This window comes from Dreissena polymorpha, chromosome 6 (genome assembly GCF_020536995.1).
Source record: "Dreissena polymorpha isolate Duluth1 chromosome 6, UMN_Dpol_1.0, whole genome shotgun sequence".
In the NCBI taxonomy this organism is placed as follows: Eukaryota; Metazoa; Mollusca; class Bivalvia; order Myida; family Dreissenidae; genus Dreissena; species Dreissena polymorpha.
Window position 1 is genome coordinate 6,503,487 of NC_068360.1, and position 21,431 is coordinate 6,524,917.

A 21,431-nucleotide genomic window follows, 5' to 3' on the forward strand; every position below is an offset into this window, starting at 1 on the left:
AAAATGCTGTCGATGTCAACATACATGTACACCATCGACGACCTAGTTCTGGATATCATAACTTTAAATGTCGCTTTTTATGATTTTTGACTGGCGCGACTTTGTACAGGTCTGTCAATACTAAATAAACTGTACGCTGAAGTTTCTTTAGCTATCGACGACCTTGACAATTTTGACGAGTAAACAGACAATTGCAGCGACTGACACTTTATTTGACAAAATATACAGGGCAATACGTTTTCCGACTTCGGACGACGAATTTAAGGACGCGCAGAACGTGTTTTATATATAATGTTATGGGTATGCCGTATGTGATCCGATGCATCAATGGCGCCCATGTTAAAATCATTTCCCCGAGAATAGGGAACGACAAAAGTACAAACAAAAATCAAAACACGTAAGAACTAGTATCTTACCTTTAATTATCCTTTAAAATCCTTCTATTAATCCATTTAACTCAATAATTGACGATTTTGCATCTAGGGTCTTTAATAATTATTTCAGCATAGTTAAATAAAGACCCTTATGCCATTCTATCACTTTATTCAAATGAGTTTATGAACGCGATAAACTTTCTTCTTCGTCACACGCTACGTCATGTACTCTACATTACTGCTGTTCAAATGAACCGGAGCAGTTTATCTAATAATAGCCGTTGGTAAACTCGGTTGCATTTGCAGATTTCTACATACAAACATAATTATGTTTAAACTTGCACAATGTTTTATTTATCTATAGTAAATGCCCTTATTGTACGAGAAAATAATTTAATATATAAATACACAAAGAATGGAAAACATTCCAGTACACAACAGATAAATGAGTAAAAAATACCCGTGTACAAAATGGGACGTTTCCAATTCCAGTGTGGTGCTATTTTTACCATCTTATACTTTACACAGCTCTATGCCTAACGTGAATTAAATAAGACAGCAAACATAGCAGATTATTCATCAACTGTGCGATATGTGTATGGCTTGTTGTACATTCTTAGTATTTAAGTTAAATGTCGAAAGTATATGGTTTGGTTATAAACAATGCACATTACACGAAATAAGGAAAATGTGATCAATTGACAATTCAGATATGTCGGCATACAGTACATGTAGAAAACATGTGAAATAAGTCGCGTTTATAATAAATCGTCAAAAAAATGGGGAAAATGATGCAATAAGTATGTCATTTTATGAAGCCATCAATCAGCTGATTCATTATACGGATGGTGAAAAATTATGTCATATGACTAGATTTAAAGGTTGAAGCAGGGACCTATACAATTTGTTTGTATAGGTCCCTGGTTGAAGGTCGTATAATTTTGAAGCTTAAGTTTTGTCGACTTTGTTTCTTATGAAAAATCATTTAGTGGTAAATATAAAGGAAAAAATAACAAAACAAAAATCGTGTAATTTTATATTTTATTTCAACATTTCTTTTGGTGAATATGTCATATATATTTTTTTCTGCAAAATATGCACATTTTCTTCTAATGGGTGACCTTAAAATTCGATCAATGAACCAAACAATATCGACCTAATTTTAGCGCATATCGCATGACGTCATTTAAAAAGTAGTCCGTGCACGCGACAGGTATATTCCACAGTGTTGAATACAAGCAAGTATATTCCACAACGTGTTATACCGTCAATGTCGCGGTGAAAATGGGATAAAAAAGTTTTCTGCACTGAAAAGAAACATCAACAAGCAGTGTCTTGCGATATCAACATCGTTTGAATAAACATTGGATACAGTACATTATATTGCTACTATTGGCAGCTCATGTTATAAACGTTAAGTAGCAGCAAATAAAAACGGTTTGGAACAGTTGATGTTAACAATTGTTCAAGGAAAGCCAGTCTAGTTTGAAAAGAAGGATATTTAAATTTTCTTGTAAAGAGTGTTATCGTAATTACGATATGGTTGATGGAATAGAATGTGATAATGAAGTCTAGAATTGGGCTTTGAATAGCTTTTGACATCTATAAATAATTATACGATTCAAATTACGGTGCAAATATAAAACATTTTGATACACCGATATGGATCATTTTAACTTTTATACTAGGTCTAGACCATACGTAAAGCCGTATTCACTCGCAGTATAATTTATATAAAAATTGAAATGGAAACCGTAACGGATAAAAAACAACACCAACATTACTGATACTTAATTAACGTATTACAAAGTCTGCAACAAGCCTTACTGTCGAAGGCGTGTTGGTATAACATTACAGGCGTAACTTGACATGTCGGTCGAACGCATGTCCATATATGATAACTGTCGAAACGATAACATATCGATATGACATTACGCAACTGGACATGTCAATAGCTGTCGATTTCACATAAAGGGGCCTTTTCATTTTCACGTTTTGGTAAATTGACAAAATTAAAAAAGTTGTTTCAGATTCGCAAATTTTCGTTTTAGTTATGATATTTGTCAGGAAATAGTAATACTGAATATTTACCATGCTCGTAAATATCCATTATATGCATCTTTTGACGATTTGAACACCTGAAAATTATAAAGCGTTGCAACGCGAAACGATTGAATAATTTGGAAAGTTCTGTTGTTGTTGTTATATTTTGTGAAACTACGAGGATTGCTTATATAAGTAAAAAAAATACATCTTCTCAAAGCATAAGCACGTATGGTCGAGTGGTCTAAGCAGGAGACTTTTTACTCCAGGACTCCAGGGATCAGTGGTTCGAGCCCAGTTGAGGGTTACATGTTTTCTTTTGTTAATTGTTTTCTTGTTATTTTACTGGACATGTTTAGGTCAAATGTTTAAATTTATCAATATAAAGCATTTAATGACATACTTCAATACATGCCAAAATCTGTGAAAAGGCCCTCTTTCACACTCTCGTTTCTCAGGTACAACTGATTTAAGCATGATATATATAAGAAACCTCCAGCCCAAGGATCGTTATGTTAGACGATATGTTGCACTTTTCATAGGCAATTACTTTATACTAGCCATGATAAATATAAGACATCGCCACCAGCATAATTATTTCTGCAACTTAGTTGGGCTTAATCGTCTTATAGACAATTATGTTGTCTAAGATTATCGATATTCGACTTAAACATAGTTTTCGTAAATATCACTTTGGAATAATTTGAGTAAATTTATGTATAAAGGCACTTCTAATGAAAGTTCGTGTATATTTTACTGTAATATGCATTGTAATCCGAATTCCCAGCAACACAATATTGATTGTAAATTAATATAGATATAGTTGCCATATTAGCAGCATGTTTAATAAAGGTCTCTTATTCAGTTTGTAATTGAAGGTATTTTCGTATTGACAGCTATTTCATTATAAACATCATATGTACATTGAACTAATATGTGAATTGTTATTGATTCAAATTACATGTTTCTTTATTTAGTATATTTAATGTGTTTGGTACCATATGTGTTTTAAATTTTTCCATTACTCAACTAAAATGCAGCATGTATACAAATTGTGAATCATAGAAGTGCTAACATTAAGCATACAAGTAAAGCAACAACAGTTACCATGTTCCTTACATAAAGGTTAAGGCTGAAAATTATGTAAAAAGCCGATACATAATTAAGATTGGAGAGGATATAAAGCTTGGGTAGTCTGAAAAGGTATCTGTTTGCCGTTATATATACTCTATATTTCAACTGTTCAGTGATTTAACATTCATACAGAATAATATAAATATACATTCATACATATAAACTTAAAGTCATATACTATTTACACAAGCATTATTTACATCTGAATACAATGTAACTTGAAATTTAATAAACGTCTGTTTGTTGAAACACGATTACTTTGAAGTTATACTCATATGAATAAAAGTACATATATACGTCTGGTTGTCTCATCATTGAGAGAGTTGACCGCTGATAGAAGTAATGTCACTTTATCATATGGATTAGTATCTGGGAGGATGTGGCTCTCTCGTAGTAATGTAAGTCTATGTGCTATCAGTCTTGGACATGAGGCGACGGCATGAATGTCGCTGTCTATTACTATGAGAAAACAGTGTCTGCAAGGATGTCCGGGAGCTTGTATCCGTGTGTTCACTAGCAAACGCACAGCTGTCGGTGCTTCCGTTGTTTCATGGGGGGTCCTCGTCGCGGCCCAGAGGCGAGCAGCCCTGATGTGGTGGTGAACGACGCTACATTGCACTAATTCTGGATCCCCTGTGACGCGTAGCGTCCATTGCTCTGTGTGATTTTTGCGTATCGCATTATATAATATGCGTTTAAACGTCAGTTTAGTTTAAACCTATTTATTTTAGCTCGATTGCGTCGAAAGCCTTAGGCTTATATAAACGCTCTCGAGTCCATTTCCTGGGCCTAGAACCAGTACTTGGTGTCTTTGGGGGAGATCTAAAGAACGCTCCCACGGTGGGGATCAAACCCGTGACCTCCCGGTCGCAAGGCGGACACCATATCCATTACACCACGGCGACCTTGACGTCAGTTTAAGAGGAATCACAGTGTATTCACAATTCGCTGTATAATACTAGTAGTGTGCTGGTGTTGAAACACATAATAGTAACAAATGCCGGGTATTAGGGCGTTGTTCGTGCATTTTAAACTTGATTTTCGGTTCAATAAAGGCATGGTACTATTTTCACATTTTCTACCATTAAACATTTATTTCGAAAAAAGAATCAGAGGTCCCGCCCGTCTGGGTACAATTATTTCTGAAAAAAAAACGTTTGATTTGTGCCGTTATGAAGAATATAAATTACAACCACAGAAAAATGTCATATACAAATTAGGGGGTATTCGTACAAAATTGATAAGTTAAAACGTTAAAAAAAAAGTACTGAGTACTGTAACATGGCATTATGCAATTTAAAAAAGGAACAATAATGAAACATGTCGGTATGTATGGAGTTGTTAATTCATATTATTTTTAAGTATTCCTACGCAAGTTGTTGTTTTATAACAGTTTTTATGTGTTCAGCATTATTTTGTTTTGAAAATTATCCGAGAGTTCCAATTTCTTAAAAAATTAATCAACATAATACTACCAATATCCTATAATTGTTAAAACAAGAGACAATTGTTCACATAATCTAATTATTCAACAATCCATACATTATATGTGTCATGTTTCTTAACCTCGTGTAAAAGTATTTATTTACTTAAATAGTGTATTAATTTCTTTCGTTAAAGTTAACGCTTTGGTTTGTAAAAAACTTGGTCGTGTAGTTGGGTAAAGTCTTCTTTCATTCGTTCGTATGCATGTATCCGGATTTTTGTGTTTGCTTGATTCTTGCAATTGTTTTAAAACGAAAATTTGGCTTATTTTTTTTTTTTATAAAATATCTTATTTTGCATTTAATTCTGTGGTGTTTTTTTGACTTTCAACGCAATGTTTATTTTTGTGATCGAATTTAGTGTTTATTTTGATTTTATTGTATATTTAAAATATATTATTTTGTTATTATGCCTTTTTTGCATCAACATGTCTATGCAAAGGGCATGTCATTTACGTTAGTATTGCATATCAATTAGAATAACAAAGAGCAATATATCACTCACACTTGTATATTTATTATAACAAAGACCCTTTTAAATTAATTATTTTAAAGTATGTTGGTAAGATGTTTAATGAGACAATTGTGAATCTTTACCGTCGAACAGTTTATTTGTTCGGATTGAGTTTTAGTGTTAGCTAGTGTTATTCAATGTTATTTAAGAAATAATATTTTTCTATCATGGTTTGTTGTCGAATAACCCACAGTAAGGCGTATAGATGCGTAGGAATTAAATATCGAGTGCGAAGCACGAGTGATTTGATAATACGCATCTATACAACTTACTGTGGGTTATTCGACAACTAACCATCATAGAAAAATATTATTTCGATTCTAACACGATTCTTATTGATTTGGTTCAAGTTTTAGGACGTGAACTATATTTTTCAATACCCCGCCCTTCTTAGTACAAAGTTCACTATTTAGTGACGTCATTGAATTGTACAAACATATGACGTCGTTTTCATTTACAAATATTTTGCAAATGACGTCACTTTCATTGAAAACAACAATCGTAGAAACTTAATGACGTCACGTTTATTGATGCTACTGAAAAGTTGACACGCTATAAATGTTTTCTGAATTACGTTTCCTAACAAATAACATACTTTGGAGGCGTGGTTATGCCAATAATCACCAAATATACAATTAGTTGTTTCATTACACTTATATACATGCTACATTTATTACATTTCTTTTAAAGCGGATTTTAGCACGTGCATTTTACTGCAATATCTTCTTTATTTATTCGGAACTATTTTCGAAACATTAAGCTCCGCCCATAAGTTATTGCAGAATAACCCACGCTTGATTTCCTTCTTTGTCTATTGAAAACAAGTCACGTGCCGTGTTAGAATAGGGTAGCTCGCCCTTGAGTCGGATTCGCCCTTGAGTCGGACGATTTCCACGTTGTTTTTCTTAAAGATTTGGTGTTATTTCACCTTTGTCGTCATATGTAAATAAACGCGCGACTTTTTTACTACAAGATAAAAACCAGTCTACATATGACGTCATTATCGATCTTTCTCACAAGAACGCTCTTCGGGTAAAGGTATGTTTACTTTCCTCAGGCGGGAATTTCGAATATTTTATTTGCGAATACTTTTGCTGTCGTCGGCGTTTAGGTCGAATTTATATTACAGTGTCCGTTGAGTGTTGAATATTGAAAACAGACATATTTTTTGTACTTTTTGTACATGTTTTTATTGTAAAATGTAAGTATCATAGTTTTAAGAATAAATCCGTATAGCTAGGCGATTGACCCTTGAGTCGAACACGATTCGCCCTTGAGTCGGACGGGTGTCCGACTTAAGGGCGAATTAAATAAATACATTTTTTAAAATACTTTTTTCTAACACTACTTCTACTGCTGATATTGCTGCTGCTGCGTAAGTTATACCAAACCCACTATAATTATTAATAAGACTACATATAATTATATTTTCAGACTCACGACAGTTAATCTGGAAATGACATCTGCAGTGCCTTCCAAGTTAGCGAATGAGGTTAGAGAGGTTGGCGTTATAGACACCTCACTAACACTTACCATGGCATTAAAACTGATGCTTGATTTATATTTACACGAAACACTATTTGACCATCTGTATGTTTTCCGTCTGTACCAACTGAATGTGTCATACACAAAGGCTTGTCCGGTTGTACGGAAAAAAGTTATTGAAATAGTGGATGTCAGCGGCTGAAAAAAACGACGCTGATTATGTTTCGGTAAAATCGCATGTCTTCTTGACACGTCACATCATGGAACATTTCCGTGCGAATGATTGAGAGGTCGCCTTGAGTATGATTGATGACATAAGGATGGACTCATTATAATTGTAATATGTTGAATCGTTGTGGTGTAATAAAATGGGTTTATTATTACAACAAAGTCTTCATGTACGTCATTTACATTTACATTCAAGGTCATACTCTTTTGAGGCCCTCGAGTGTGCTGCGGCAGATGTGGCTACTGGGGCACTCATTTTAAGGAAAGCGGCGAAAACTTACGGAGTACCAACATCAACTCTGCATGATAGAAAGACAGGCAAAGTTTCCCGTGGGTCGAAATAGGGAAAAGGAACCCTCTTATCTGCATCGCAAGAGTTAGAAATGGTGCAATTTGCATTCAAACGAGCAGAGATGGGCTTAGGTTTCTCTAAACAGAACTTTTTTGCGGTATATACATGCACATCTGTCATTTAACATTTTGAGTCTAGTTTTAACCTATTGATTTTTGCAACATTTGATTGAAAGCCTAAGGCTTATTGGAGGGGTCTTGAGACAGTTACCTGAGTGGAACCAATACTTGGTGTCATTAGACCTTAAGAACGCGCCCAGAGTAGGGATCGATCCCCTGACCCCCCACTCGCTAGGCGGACACCATATATACTAAGCCACAGCGACTTTTTAAATGTGTCGTTACATGTACTCTCATTGTATGCGTAATGATTTTTATACATGCGATTATAAATAAAAAGTGACTTATGAAGCAATATAATTTACAATCTTATAAAGTTTGTTGTGATCTTTGGAAAACATATGCTCATAAACACGTGGAATGTAAACATCATTTAAATGACAACCAATATTATATGGTTTATAACATAGATACGTCGGCAACATTGTCGGTAAGGAGAAATTTCCAAAGGGTGTTTCAACGGAAAAATGGTGGAGGGGATTTTGTCAAAGACATCAGGAATTTTCTTTGCGACAACCCGAGTCTACTACGTCAGATCGGCACAATGCAATGGCCCGTTTGAGGATGTCAATGTATTTCGCCGCCCTCAAGGAGGCACTTGAAAAGCATGGCCTTCTGGATGCTAAAGAGAAAATATGGAACATGGATGAGACAGGTCTTTGCTTAACTGCAAAACCCCCGAAGGTTATGTCCAGAAAGGGTAATGTCCATAAATCTTAAATTATAACTTATAAGCATACGATTAAAGACGGTGTATTGCCGATTGACACGCATTTTGGTTGTTAGTATCACTTAAACAATTATAAAGTATATTGCCTCATACATACCTATTTGAGGTTACAACACACAATTATTTAACGTAAATTTTTTTTTAATGATGTCAGTAATTGTTTGTAGTAACGTTTATACAGATGTAAATGATAACATAACAACAATTTAAGTTTTTAGTCATGGCTAAACATTTAAATAAATGTAGGTTTAATTCAATTAAAGGTTCAAAAATAGTTCACGCAAAAGCCTCTGCATCCAGGGAACTGTTGACTGTTGTGGCTTGTGGCAATGCTGCAGGAACTTACTTGCCTCCAAATGTCATAGTTACTGGTAAAACTATGCGTGCCCTCAACTCCTATGATACACAGAACGCTCCGCCCAAAACACACATAAGCGTGTCAAGTACGGGTTGGATAAAATCTGGAATTTCTCAGCTCTGGTTTGAGGAAGTTTTCTTGAAGGTTCGTAAGCGAAGTCATTTGCCTTTGCTCTATTGCGTGTGTATGATTATCTACAATTGAATACACCCGAAGTTTCGTGGTTGTTATTGTTGGTCATGGTTTTTGTATTTTTCATATAAAGCTATTAATTCGTTAGAACAAAACAGTTCTTAATACTTTAAGAGAATCAGTTTTATTTACCGATTTCGGCCTCTGTATGATGCACATTAAAAAAAATACGATGTCATTTTTGTTATATGTACAGAATATTGGACCAGAGAGACCCCAAATGCTCGTGATGGATGGGCACGAGTCTCACCATCACGTTGAGATCATTGAGTTAGCTAGGGCTCAAAATATTGTACTGGTGGAGTTGCCTAGCAAGACTTCTCATTTTACGCAACCGTTTGATAGGTAACTCTTAAAAACATAATTATTATATTAATTCATTCTATGCATTTGCTTATTTTAACATACGATCCTCAAATTTGATATATTTTTTAAATGTCTTTTTTAAATCGAAATAGGTCTTAATATAAATCTATATCGCAATTACCGACACCATATTGTAACAGTTGTTTTTACAAAAAAATATTTAAATACAAATTGCACTTCATAATAATGCGTTTTCTGTAAGGTCCGTGTTCAAGTCGCTAAAAAGTTCCTGGAGCAGAGAGGTGCACGAGTTCACCGCCAAAACAGGTGTGCCTGTTGGACACCAACAGTTCTTCAGGTTGTTGCGAACAGTATGGGCCACGGCAATGACACCTGGAAATCTCGTGTCCGGCTTTGAAGCGACGGGTATTTGCCCGTACAATCCAGGTAGAAAGTTAGCAAACAATAATGTATATTTTTGGAATTAATGACATATTTATAAATCAATAATTAAAAAATAAATGCGAGTGTATGAAGAAAGATATTGCCTTAAGGCCTTCCTAGAAGTGCTTTTTAAATACATATGTTGTCGAATTTGACGGTCGAGTATTTATGTAAGAGCATGTTCTAACTAATTTATTATAAATGTAGGGTCGATTCCCGACGTTGCTTACGTGCCTTCCGAAGAAGCGCAGGCAGCACAGACGCCCATAACCCCATCAAATGAAGTTTGCGACATCGCGATCATTGGGTGCACTGAAGCAGTTGCTGCTGATCCAATGAGCAAGCAGATCAACGCAGCCAACAGTTATTCTGAAGGAGAAATGGAGATCCAAATTATCATGGACGAATACGGTGGATTTTAAATTGTACAGGAACACGTTGGTGCGCATATTAAATTCTTGTATAGACTTACAAATTATTATTTTATAATAAAATTTTGATTTATACAGCTACCACAGGTACGTTGTATATAGCTGGATGTAATCTTACTTTAAAAATGTTTAATCTAATTTGTATGCGCTTGACAAAAACTTCTTTCGTTTACAGTCACGAGTCGTCAAGAAGATGAAATAATTCTTGAACCAGTTTTAACTCCGCTTTCAGTTGTTGAAAGTGCCTTGCCGGCGTCAACGCTGAAATCATACCTTAAACATTTTGAATCAGGGGAACACCCTGTAGGCGATTCCATGTACACTACATGGAGGAAATACAAAGAGCAACCACAAGCAACAATTTCATCATCTGCAAAGGGAGGATACTTTGTCATAACATCTGACGAGGCATACAATGAGAAAGTACGTAAACAAGAGGAAAAAGTAAAAAAGGCCGCAAACATGGAAAAGCGAAAAATTGAACGATTGAACAAGAGAAAAATCAAGGAAGAGGCAGCGGCAAGAAAAAAAAGCCATACGAATATAAACTAAATGTTAAATAAGATCAAATAAAACATATTGAAAATGACAAAGCGACGGTTATATGAGCGTGGTTCTGAGAAAAATGGGCTTACTGTTTATGCGTTAAGCTTCGTCACTTGTTAGCCTCTTCATTCCTTACACTTTAACTGCAGACACTAAGCCCAGAACGCGGCTCATTTAAGAATATATACAATCTTCAAGAAAACAACTAAATATATTAAGTAATCAATATATTATGTGTATGTTATGGATTTTATATATTTAAAACATATTATAGTATACAAGAAAAAAAACGCTTTAAGAGAAACTACCGTATAAAAGTGTTGTTTATCTGTTTGTTTCCATTTATGTTTGTACAGTTCGTTCCCAAATAATTGTTCGTGTTTTCGTGATGATGATATATTCGAAATACCCGAGAAACACAAAACTTATCCGGCTTTTTTCAGTATGTGCTTAAATAAAACTGATTATCCTATTGATATTTATTAATTATTAATTCTATTAGTGGTCTAATGTTTTTTTTTGTAAACTTAATTTACATGGGTAGGCCAACGGAAAAAAGTGTTCGTCTCAAGGGCGAATGCGTCCGACTTAAGGGCTAAATTGGTAGTATCGTTAAATTACACAATATTTAACGCAAATAAGCCGGAAACCGAGTAATTTATATATAAACAGGATCCTAAAGTATCTGTGTATACAGTGTAAAAAGCCGGGTCCCGGCTTCGGACACAGTGCGAAGGAGCAACGCCATAAACTATTAACCCGTCCGACTCAAGGGCGAGCTACCCTAAATGTTATATCATCTGGTAAATGTGAACACTTTATTCCATACATATTTTATAGCACGTATACAAATGGATTTTATGTAGCTTGATTAGTATTGACATTGAGATATACGGTAATTGTTTGCAAATACATAAGTACATAAATAATTTCATTAATTTAAAATACTTATATGTTCTAAACAAAATCATAGAAACAGAGAGACAAAAATAACTTTTATTAATATTCACTGGAAATATATTTGCTGCCAAGGGCACATGCAACATACATGTAGTACAGAATTGTTATACAAAACCAAGGTTGTTCACACAAAACGCTCAGAAAGTTAAATATTGATTTCGCAAATGTATCATTATAATTATTGTTCTGAGCATGTGCCCTAAGTTTGAGTAGATATGTGAATCGTATTTTGTTCAGAAACGTTTTCTGTATTCAGAGCTAAAGATGAACACATGGTCAGACTGGTAATACCCTTTAGCAAATTCAGACTGATGTATTATATTTCTCCAGCACACAAGGCATGATAATTTATATATACACGACTATTTGTATGTCATAAAAATATCAATGTTATGTCAATTTCCAAAATTTTAACAAAAAATCAGTACCTTTATTAGTCTTGCTTGTTTCATATCTGAATTGAATATCTGCAGGAGATAATTACGTACATGCCCTCAATTAGTACATACGCATAAGCTCTCAAACCGGTTGAAACCCCCTTTAAGTTGAAATGACCGTTGTAATTTAAATCATGTTATACGTGTGCATACATATAAAGTGGACGTTCTTTTATAAAAAAAGGGATAAGCACAAACATGTCTATCCTCATAGTAGTTTTGGAGTTTTATTGTCTGATATCTTAATTCCGCACAAGAACCAGAATAAAAAGGAACGTTTCAGAAAAAAAGGTTTATTGCAATAACAGATATTTACACATGTTTACCAATATTTTATCCGCAATTTTGATGAAGGCGCAATGCCGCAACGTCATTAAAAGGAGTATGATTCTGTGATCACAATCAATGAGCGTATAGAACACCAACTGCATTATTATACAATGATTAATGGTTTTTAAATACTATTTTTCCCAAACCGTAAAGAGTAAAATGTTCCCAATTGGTTCTATCGCATTTAGTTGTTTGGTTTCGATTATTATACGCCCACTGACATGACTTTTTCCTTGGAAGCTCTCCAATAGATTCCGACCCGTCCTCCACGCCCCATTGCTTCCGGTAAGTGAGGTAAAATTTATCTAACGGATGCCGTGCCGTCGGCTTGTCGTCCTTGGTATACATCTTTGACACGCTTGAGGATACCGGCGGTTATGTATGTGATCATTCAAGCAACTGCTAGAGCGAAGGTTCTTTTGAGGACACAACCAAACCTCTTGATAACCAATCCGTACATGGATGTATCATATATCGCCAGGAAACCTAATACATAATCAAACCTGAGTCTAAATAGTCTATTCAAAAAATGAAAGTAGTATAGGCTGGCAATACAGTATCAACAGTTTAGAATGGACCAGCAGAAAGATAAAACGCATACATCGATTAATGCAGCGTTTATAATCAGCCCGATGATTCCCATGCAGGTCAAGTCAAAATACTCGTATATATAAGTAATCATGAAAACGCGATGACTTTAGGGTAATTTCAAAGACGCCTCCAAGATACTGCACTACTAATGATTTAACCAACTATGGGAGTAAATAAAACTGAGAGTAGTAACACTGAATAATTTTAACGGCATTAAACCGTTTGGCAAATGTAGTAGTACAAACACATGTAATTACATATTGTCAACTCGTTTAAAATTGACCATGTTTAGATTAAAACAACTAAATGCATTTGTGGATAACGTTAATCATCATCTAGTAAATAACGCACTGCAGCTTATATATAAATGGCTATGGTGAATCTTAATTTATAAGTCTAATAAAATATTAATTTTACTACCCTTTTTACCTCTTAATTAATCGTTGATTCATCTCTAAGTTTCAATGTGTTAACACATTTGTAATACAAAATATAGCCCGCAACTGTCAATAATGTCCGTTAAGTAATGAATAACATCGAACAAATCTCTTTAACGTGTTTACAAAAATAATAATAGATATGTCAAACATAACTTGAGCACATTGTGACATGAATAGGCAACGGGTGTAACATTTTAAAATATCGATTTTATCCACGAGGTTTAAACAAGTTCGTTATTGTGTGCATTCTTAAGAGGTAACACTGTGAAATAAATGTGAACTACGCGTTTGAGATAAGCGGACTTTAAAAGATGTGTATACTATTTGTTTAAGAATACCCAGTTTCAATAAAAGTTGGGATATTTGAAAAAAGTGTGTTTCTAAGAGAATAGTGAAAATTTAGAAATAGACAGTTGTATTCTTGAAAATTTGGAGCGCTTGACATCTTGCCGTATTTGAATCGTTTATTAACGTATCCTAAATTAGCGATATAAATAGTTCAGGTATGTGAATTGATTATAAGTTGTGTGTCTTTTGTTATAAATTCAGGTTTAGTTCGTATCTGTTCTTTGGCTTTTCGATTTAGACTAAGCGCCATTATTAAATTTTGTATTCATTATGTTAACGCTTGACTATCATATTGCTATTAAAATGATCTCTCTTCAACTATATAATAACATGGCATTGTTGCAGCAGACATTTGGCACAGATAGTGAGGTCGAGAACACGAATGTGGTCGTTGTTAAGAGTACCAAATACTCCGTAAGTTATTTTTCTAATTATTCATAGTATAAAGACAAATTCAAAACAATTTAGATTGTGTAAACATGTTTCCATGATCTTATTGAATATATATTGATTTTATGTTAACATAATTGAAATATAATTGGAATACAAAGTCAAATTATGTCAATTATGAATATAATTATTAACTTCATGACTCTATATTATTAAATATTTTTCTATAAAGAAGGAATGTAGTTTCATTTCATCGTTTCTCAAAATGTTGTAACTCCCTTACTCTGGCATATTGCCTACCATTGAGTTATTAAATCGTTATTAAATTGAATACGTTTCATTTTTCTTTTATTATTGTTTAATTTGAGTTACAATACTATGAGGTTAATTTTTATTTACACTTAAATGTATCATGAATATTGCTGGACCAAGTGTGAGGTTGAGCGCTCTAAAACCGGTTTAAACCCCCAATGCTTTGCATTTACCGTTCCAAGGCGGTGACCCCAGCTTTATTCTTATATGTGTTTATATTGTTTTGTATTGTGCTGTTTTGTGCTGTTTTGTACTGCTTAGGCAATCGGTCACTTGCCTTAAATAAAAGATCAAATATTTGTATATAATAAGAAGTCAATACTGCTCCAGCAGCTGGAGTTTCACTTCTTTATATTTAACGAGTATTACATATAATATATGTACATGTATGTTTTTCCTCAGATATTAATGGATTTTAGGAGATTAGTAGAATGTAGACTATTTACTATTTTAGATATTGTGTTATTATTTATTATTTTAGGACGGAAACCCGAGCACAGTTATCCACTGGTTCCATGTTCATGAATCATAAATAATGGTATTTAAAAATATGTAAACACACGAATGTCTTATTAATGTTTAAAACCCCACCCAATGTGTTCAGGAGTGTTAAGTTCAACACCCCAAAAAGAGAACGTGGAAAACAGTTAGTCTTTCTCTCTTTTTGAAAATGGGTCGAGAGAGGCGTAGCAAACAGAAACATACAACAAGAAAGGACAGGAATAAGTGGAAAACAGCCCAAGATGTGGCATACAATTTGACAGATGATAATGAATTCTCAAATACACTTTCACGTATTCTTAATGAGTGTGCGGTCAATGAACATTTAATACAGTTTAGAAGGGAACGACAATTATTTTTTGAACGAGAACAGACATTTGTGAACAAAGCATTTGGGTTGTACAGACACATGTATATCTTTGGAAGTCAAATAGAGGGCACTACAACACTTGGAATGATGTCTGACATTGACTGCTTAATCCGATATGATACGTTTCTCTTGTATCTTGAATCAGAAAATCCACCACTTCACACACATGATCAACAAGTCGTTTTAAAGGTGGGCGCACACAGTTGTAGTTCGCAATACTGCGTGTTAACAATGAACGAACCATCAAAACAAACAATGCGTTTTCGACAATTGAATCCTAATCAGAAACATGTCGATCTCGACCATTTTTTTCGATGCGATTGGACACAAAATGACGGCAAGGTTCCAAATACAGTAATGTTCATTCTCCCATATTTGACTCCATCAATACTTCAACATGCAAAACGACACGGGCCTGCCGAAGGCATAGGGGACATAGAGTATGTTCATGCGTTTTACTGTGAAAGTATTCCTAAGCAATGCAAGTTCGTTTTTGGAAGGCCCCGTCCCGGTCACTGGCCTTCGGAGAAGACGCTGAAAAAAGCAAAGAAATATGGGGTCTTTATAGTACCACAGGGATCTCCAAAACGTAAACACATACGATAATTGTGATAATCAATGGCGAATTTCAACAAATCTAACAGAGCGGCTATTAATGTTCAGTTTAGATACAGTACATCTGAAGGCATATGTTCTGATAAAGATGCTTAGAAAGGAATTGTTTGTGCCACAATATCGAGACAGGCTGAGTACATTTCATTTCAAAACAGCATTATTATATGCGGTCGAGAACACTCTGCCTGATATGTGGAGGGAGGAAAATCTTATCAATTGTGTAAAGTACATTCTCGGAACGTTGAGGCGCTTCTTAACACGCCACAATTGTCCTCACTTTACTATAGAGAATGTTAACCTTTTTGATGGGAAAATTGAAAGACACGAATTCCCAAAACTGGTGGATCAACTTAAATTTGTTATTTTTTCACTGCGGTCAATGATCGAACATATACAAATGGACATTATTGGGCAGACTCTTAAAGATCGCAGTACTAGGAAAACTGAACGCAACATATATTCTGCAAATGAGTCAGCACTTTTTAAGTATGTATGTTATGTTTTTCAGGCAGATACGGACACTTTCCAGGGATTTGGTTTTTTAAAAACACTAAACAATGACAGGAAAGCTTTGTTTCGAAACGCATTTACGCATTTTAAAACGTTTTATCGAGCCCCGTTGGGAAAATACAAAGAGTATGACTATGTATTGCATAACACCATGACAAGTCTAGCTAGTTTTGTTGCTTCGGCTTATTTAGAACAGAAGGTAGATGGACATTCCAATGATCCTGATGACATCAATGAAGTTAGATCAATGTATGCACACACTCTAGAGTTTGGAATCCTTGGAAACTACATGCGATACGCTTCCTTCCTTTTCTGCAATGGAGAATATTATGAAGCTTGTAAATATTTTGACTTGATTGAAAAACAGATAGAAGAAGATAAACAACACAATCTCATTAACCGATTCTTAGTTTTCCCATCGGATGAATTATCACTCCAGATAGCAAAACAGTCATGTGAAAAGTCTTCCAAACAAAGACGGAATGTCTTTTTGAAATTTAAAAAAGCAGATTCTATGTGTGTTCCTGAACTCCTGCGGTGCGAAATGTACAGTTTTCTTGTTGGCAACCACTCTTCATCGAATATTATGTTACCATTTCATGGCAATTATCGTGACTGCATGTGTGTGCATATCGATCCCTTTCTCTCCTATCTACAGTACCTTACATACAGACTTCTCAAACAAAATCAAAAACGGTCAGAAGCATTGGTAAAATTATTATTATTCACCGATATCGTTAAACCCGAAAAAATCATCACACTAAACACCGAAATTTTCTTTATATCCCACTTTGATTCCTCTTTGAAAATGCTATGGCACTGTCAAGAACTTGAGCACAAGTTGGAATCGGTGTGGAAGACTTAACAACGCCTTTTCAAATGCTACCTCAACAAATGTGGCATGTCTGAATATTACGCGACGTGTGAGGCAAGATGTGCGAAGTATGCGGACTAATTGAAATAAACTGCATTTTCGACGTGAGAAGTCGAACATGTGTTCTACAGTAAGTGTTATTTGTTTTAAACGAGAACTAAAACTGAAGGAGTCACACGGCTTTGGCACGCTAATGACATATTTATCCCCACGCTTTTTGAAAAAAAGGTGGGGATATTGTGGTGATCTCCGCCGTCCGTCCGTCTGTCCGTCCGTCTGTCCGTCCGTCCGTCCTGGCCACTATCTCCTCCTACACTAAAAGCACTAGAACCTTGAAATTTACACACATGGTAGCTATGAGCATATGTGCGACGGTGCACTATTTGGAATTTTGATCTGACCCCTGGGTCAAAAGTTATAGGGGTTGGGGTGGGGCCGCGTCAGAAATTATCACTCATTTTTTTAGGTTATTTTACATTTACTTCTTTATTTCTACACCGATTCACTTCAAATTGATACTGGACCTCACCTATGACAATACAGTCAATCTCAACCATGCATGGCCCCATTCCCAACCCTGGGGCGCCCCACCCACATAGCCCACACCCACCAAAAATTTCCATTTACTATAATTTTTTCATTTCTACACGGATTCACTTCAAATTGATACTGAACTTTTGTTATGACATTAGGGTCAATCTCAACTATGCATGGCCCCAATCCCAACCCTGGGGCGCCCGCCCACATAGGCCACACCCACCAAAAAATTCCATTTACTATAATTTTTTCATTTCTACACGGATTCACTTCAAATTGATACTGAACTTCTCTTATGACATTAGGGTCAATCTCAACTATGCATGTTCCCATAACCAACCCTGGGGCCCCGCCCACATAGACCACACCCACCCAAAATTGCCTTTACTATAATTTCTTCATTTCTACACCGATTCACTTCAAATTGATATTGAACTTCTCTTATGACAATACAGTCAATCTCAACTATGCATGGCCCCATTACCAACCCTGGGGCGCCCCGCCCACATAGACCACACCCACCCAAAATTGCCTTTTACTATAATTTCTTCATTTCTACACCGATTCACTTCAAATTGATACTGAACCTCTCTTATGACAATACGGTCAATCTCAACTATGCATGGCCCCATTACCAACCCTGGGGCGCCCTGCCCACATATGTCACACCCACCCAAAATTGCCTTTTACTATAACTTCTTCATTTCTACACCAATTCACTTCTAATTGATGATGAACTTCTCTTATGACAATACGGTCAATCTCAGCTATGCATGGCCCCATTACCAACCCTGGGGCACACCTAGGTCAAACATTCGGCGTGGGGATACGCGTCGGCCTCTGCCGCGCCATTTCTAGTTACGAATTGTTTTACACCTATTTTCTTTATATTACTTGCGATATTTAATCGTTAATTACATTTTGTTTTCAAGGGATGTGTTCTTCATATTTTCTTCTTTATGCATTTACCCCTTGTAAATTTTCAATTGTAACGTTTTTTCAATGTTTGATTAAAACGTATTTACGTGTATTATATGTTATAATTACAAAATACACACTTAAATTCGTTAAAAAACTATTGACTGACATTTTGAACTATAGATTTGTAGTATTATTAGAAGTAATGGCAGTACTATAATTATTTTTATTATAATTATCCCTTAGCTTTTAAAAGATGGGGATATTGTATTGATCTCCACTTTTCTGTCCGCCCGTGAGGCCACTATCTCTTCCTACACTATTAGCACTAGAACATTGAAACTTACACACATGGTAGCTATAAGCATATGTTCGACGTCGACGGCGACGGAATTTTGATCTGACCCCTGGCTCAAAATGAATGAGTAAAAATATGGGTAAGATCGGTAAAACCCATTTTACTGACAACATGCGACGCACATGATACAAACTTTTGATCCAGGGGTCAGATCAAAATGCCAAATAGTGCACCGTCGCACATATGATCATAGCTACCATGTGTGGAAGTTTTAAGGTTCTAGTTCTAATAGTGTAGGAGAAGAAAGTTGAAAATCACGCCCATCCAAAACTTTACAATTAGTAAAAAAACCTCATTTTACTAACAGCATGCAACGCACATGATAATAACTTTTGACCCATGGGTCAGATCAAAATTCCAAATAGTGCACCGTCGCACAAATGCTCATATCTACGGTGTGTGTAAGTTTCAAGGTTATAGTGTTTATAGTGTAGGAGGATATAGTGGACAACCACGGCCATCCAAAATCTTGTTTTAACATAACTTCTTCATTTATTCACCAATTGACTTCAAATTAATACTGAACATTACTTATGAAAACACGATCTATCTCAACCATTCAGGTCCACATTACGCACCCCAGAGCCATTGGTAAAAGTAAAGGCAGCTTTGCTCCCGTACTCTTTCAAATTTATCGAGAGCTCCACGGGTATTACTTTCCATACCCTAAATTTTGTTCGTACCCGACATTTTTCATACCCAATTTTTCGTACCCAAATTTATTTTCGTAACAAAATATTTTTGTGCCCATATTTTTTTCGTCCTCAATTTTTTTTTTCGCACCCAATTTTATTTCGTCTCCATATTTTTTTATTGTCATATTTTTTTCGTACTCAAATTTTCTCGTTGCCAAATTTGTTTTCGTACCCAATATTTTTGTATTACCCAATTTTGTTTCGTACCCATTGTTTATGACATTGTCTATCTCTACTATCCATGTCAACATTACCCAACCCGGGGCCCCACCAACATAGGCCTTGCCAACCCAAAATTGACTTTTAATATAACATCTATGCGGCGTGGGGATACGCGTCGGCCTCTGCCGCGCCACTCATCTTACGAGGTAAGTAACAAGCCGTTTAAACAGATGTGTCTGTTACATCGTATAACACGTGCTTTTAATTGAATACTATATCTTACATAATAATGGACTAGCGCTATAAGTGATCATAGCCATAAAATAGCGCGTTGACAAATACCTACCAAATACCGTCATATCCTTTACACTGTTTAACAGAGGTTTGGTAACTGGATATTCCCTTGTAACTGAAAACTAGGATGTTATGATGTTTAATTAAACGCAAGGCGCCTTGTTGTCTACAGAACACCTGCCTTCGATATAAAGCAAACATGACATTATCATTCTCCTTTACAATTGCTTATATACAAAAGCCCAATAACACATCTGAATTGTTTGTTACATGTAAACTTTACGACAGTCACTCATCATATTAATCAAATTCGACATATCGCTTTGCTCTTTCGTATAATATATTCGACAGAGAAAAGTTGATACCTAATATGATTTAAAAAGAGAATTTTGTCTGTGTAGATGCAGTTAGTCATACTCCGTACATGTAATCAATATTGTTTTGCCTTTAGCCTGCAGAGGCTTTAAGCGATGAGAGGTACGTCAACAAGATACAAGAAGCTTGTCTCCAGCTCGAGAAGCTTTAGTTTCATCTTGTTTCTTTTTATGGCAATATGAATATCGTTCTATGTGCATGTTTAATCTCTTAAATTGAATTATGTAGTTCACATACATTCAATACTTAATGTAAGATATTCAGAATATGTAAATTCAATGACATGAAACATAATATTATGTATATGTAAATACCGTTTACATTCATCAGAACAATGATTGTGGGGAAATAATGTAATATCTTGCTTAAAATTTGCATATAAAGAATACACATTGCAAGGAAATACTTAAAAAAGGAAGGACTTTCCCCAACCTGTATTGTGACCATGAACATGGGACTTGGGTCTTTCGTGTAATACTCCATTATGTTTCACCTTGATATTGCCCCCTTCTGCAATTTCTATTAAAACAGCCTTCTGCTCTGTTCAGAGGGTTATCATAAAACAAACATTTTCCATACCAGCGTATTAAATAAGATAACGTATAGCCATCATGCCACACTGAACACATAAGACTTAACAGAGGATTGATAAAATGACTCAGATAGAGTGGGAA

At 35.2% G+C, this 21,431-nt stretch overlaps 1 protein-coding gene across 1 annotated transcript; it reads left to right on the top strand.

Moving 5' to 3' along the window:
- Positions 1 to 8,282: 8,282 nt before the first annotated feature.
- On the top strand, positions 8,283 to 20,908 carry LOC127834181 (uncharacterized). Its single transcript, XM_052359823.1, has 7 exons — positions 8,283 to 8,433; positions 8,727 to 8,965; positions 9,210 to 9,358; positions 9,582 to 9,766; positions 9,971 to 10,174; positions 10,427 to 10,617; positions 20,834 to 20,908. Exons 1-7 carry the CDS (start codon positions 8,283 to 8,285, stop codon positions 20,906 to 20,908), a joined length of 1,194 nt encoding a protein of 397 aa, XP_052215783.1.
- Positions 20,909 to 21,431: the final 523 nt, after the last annotated feature.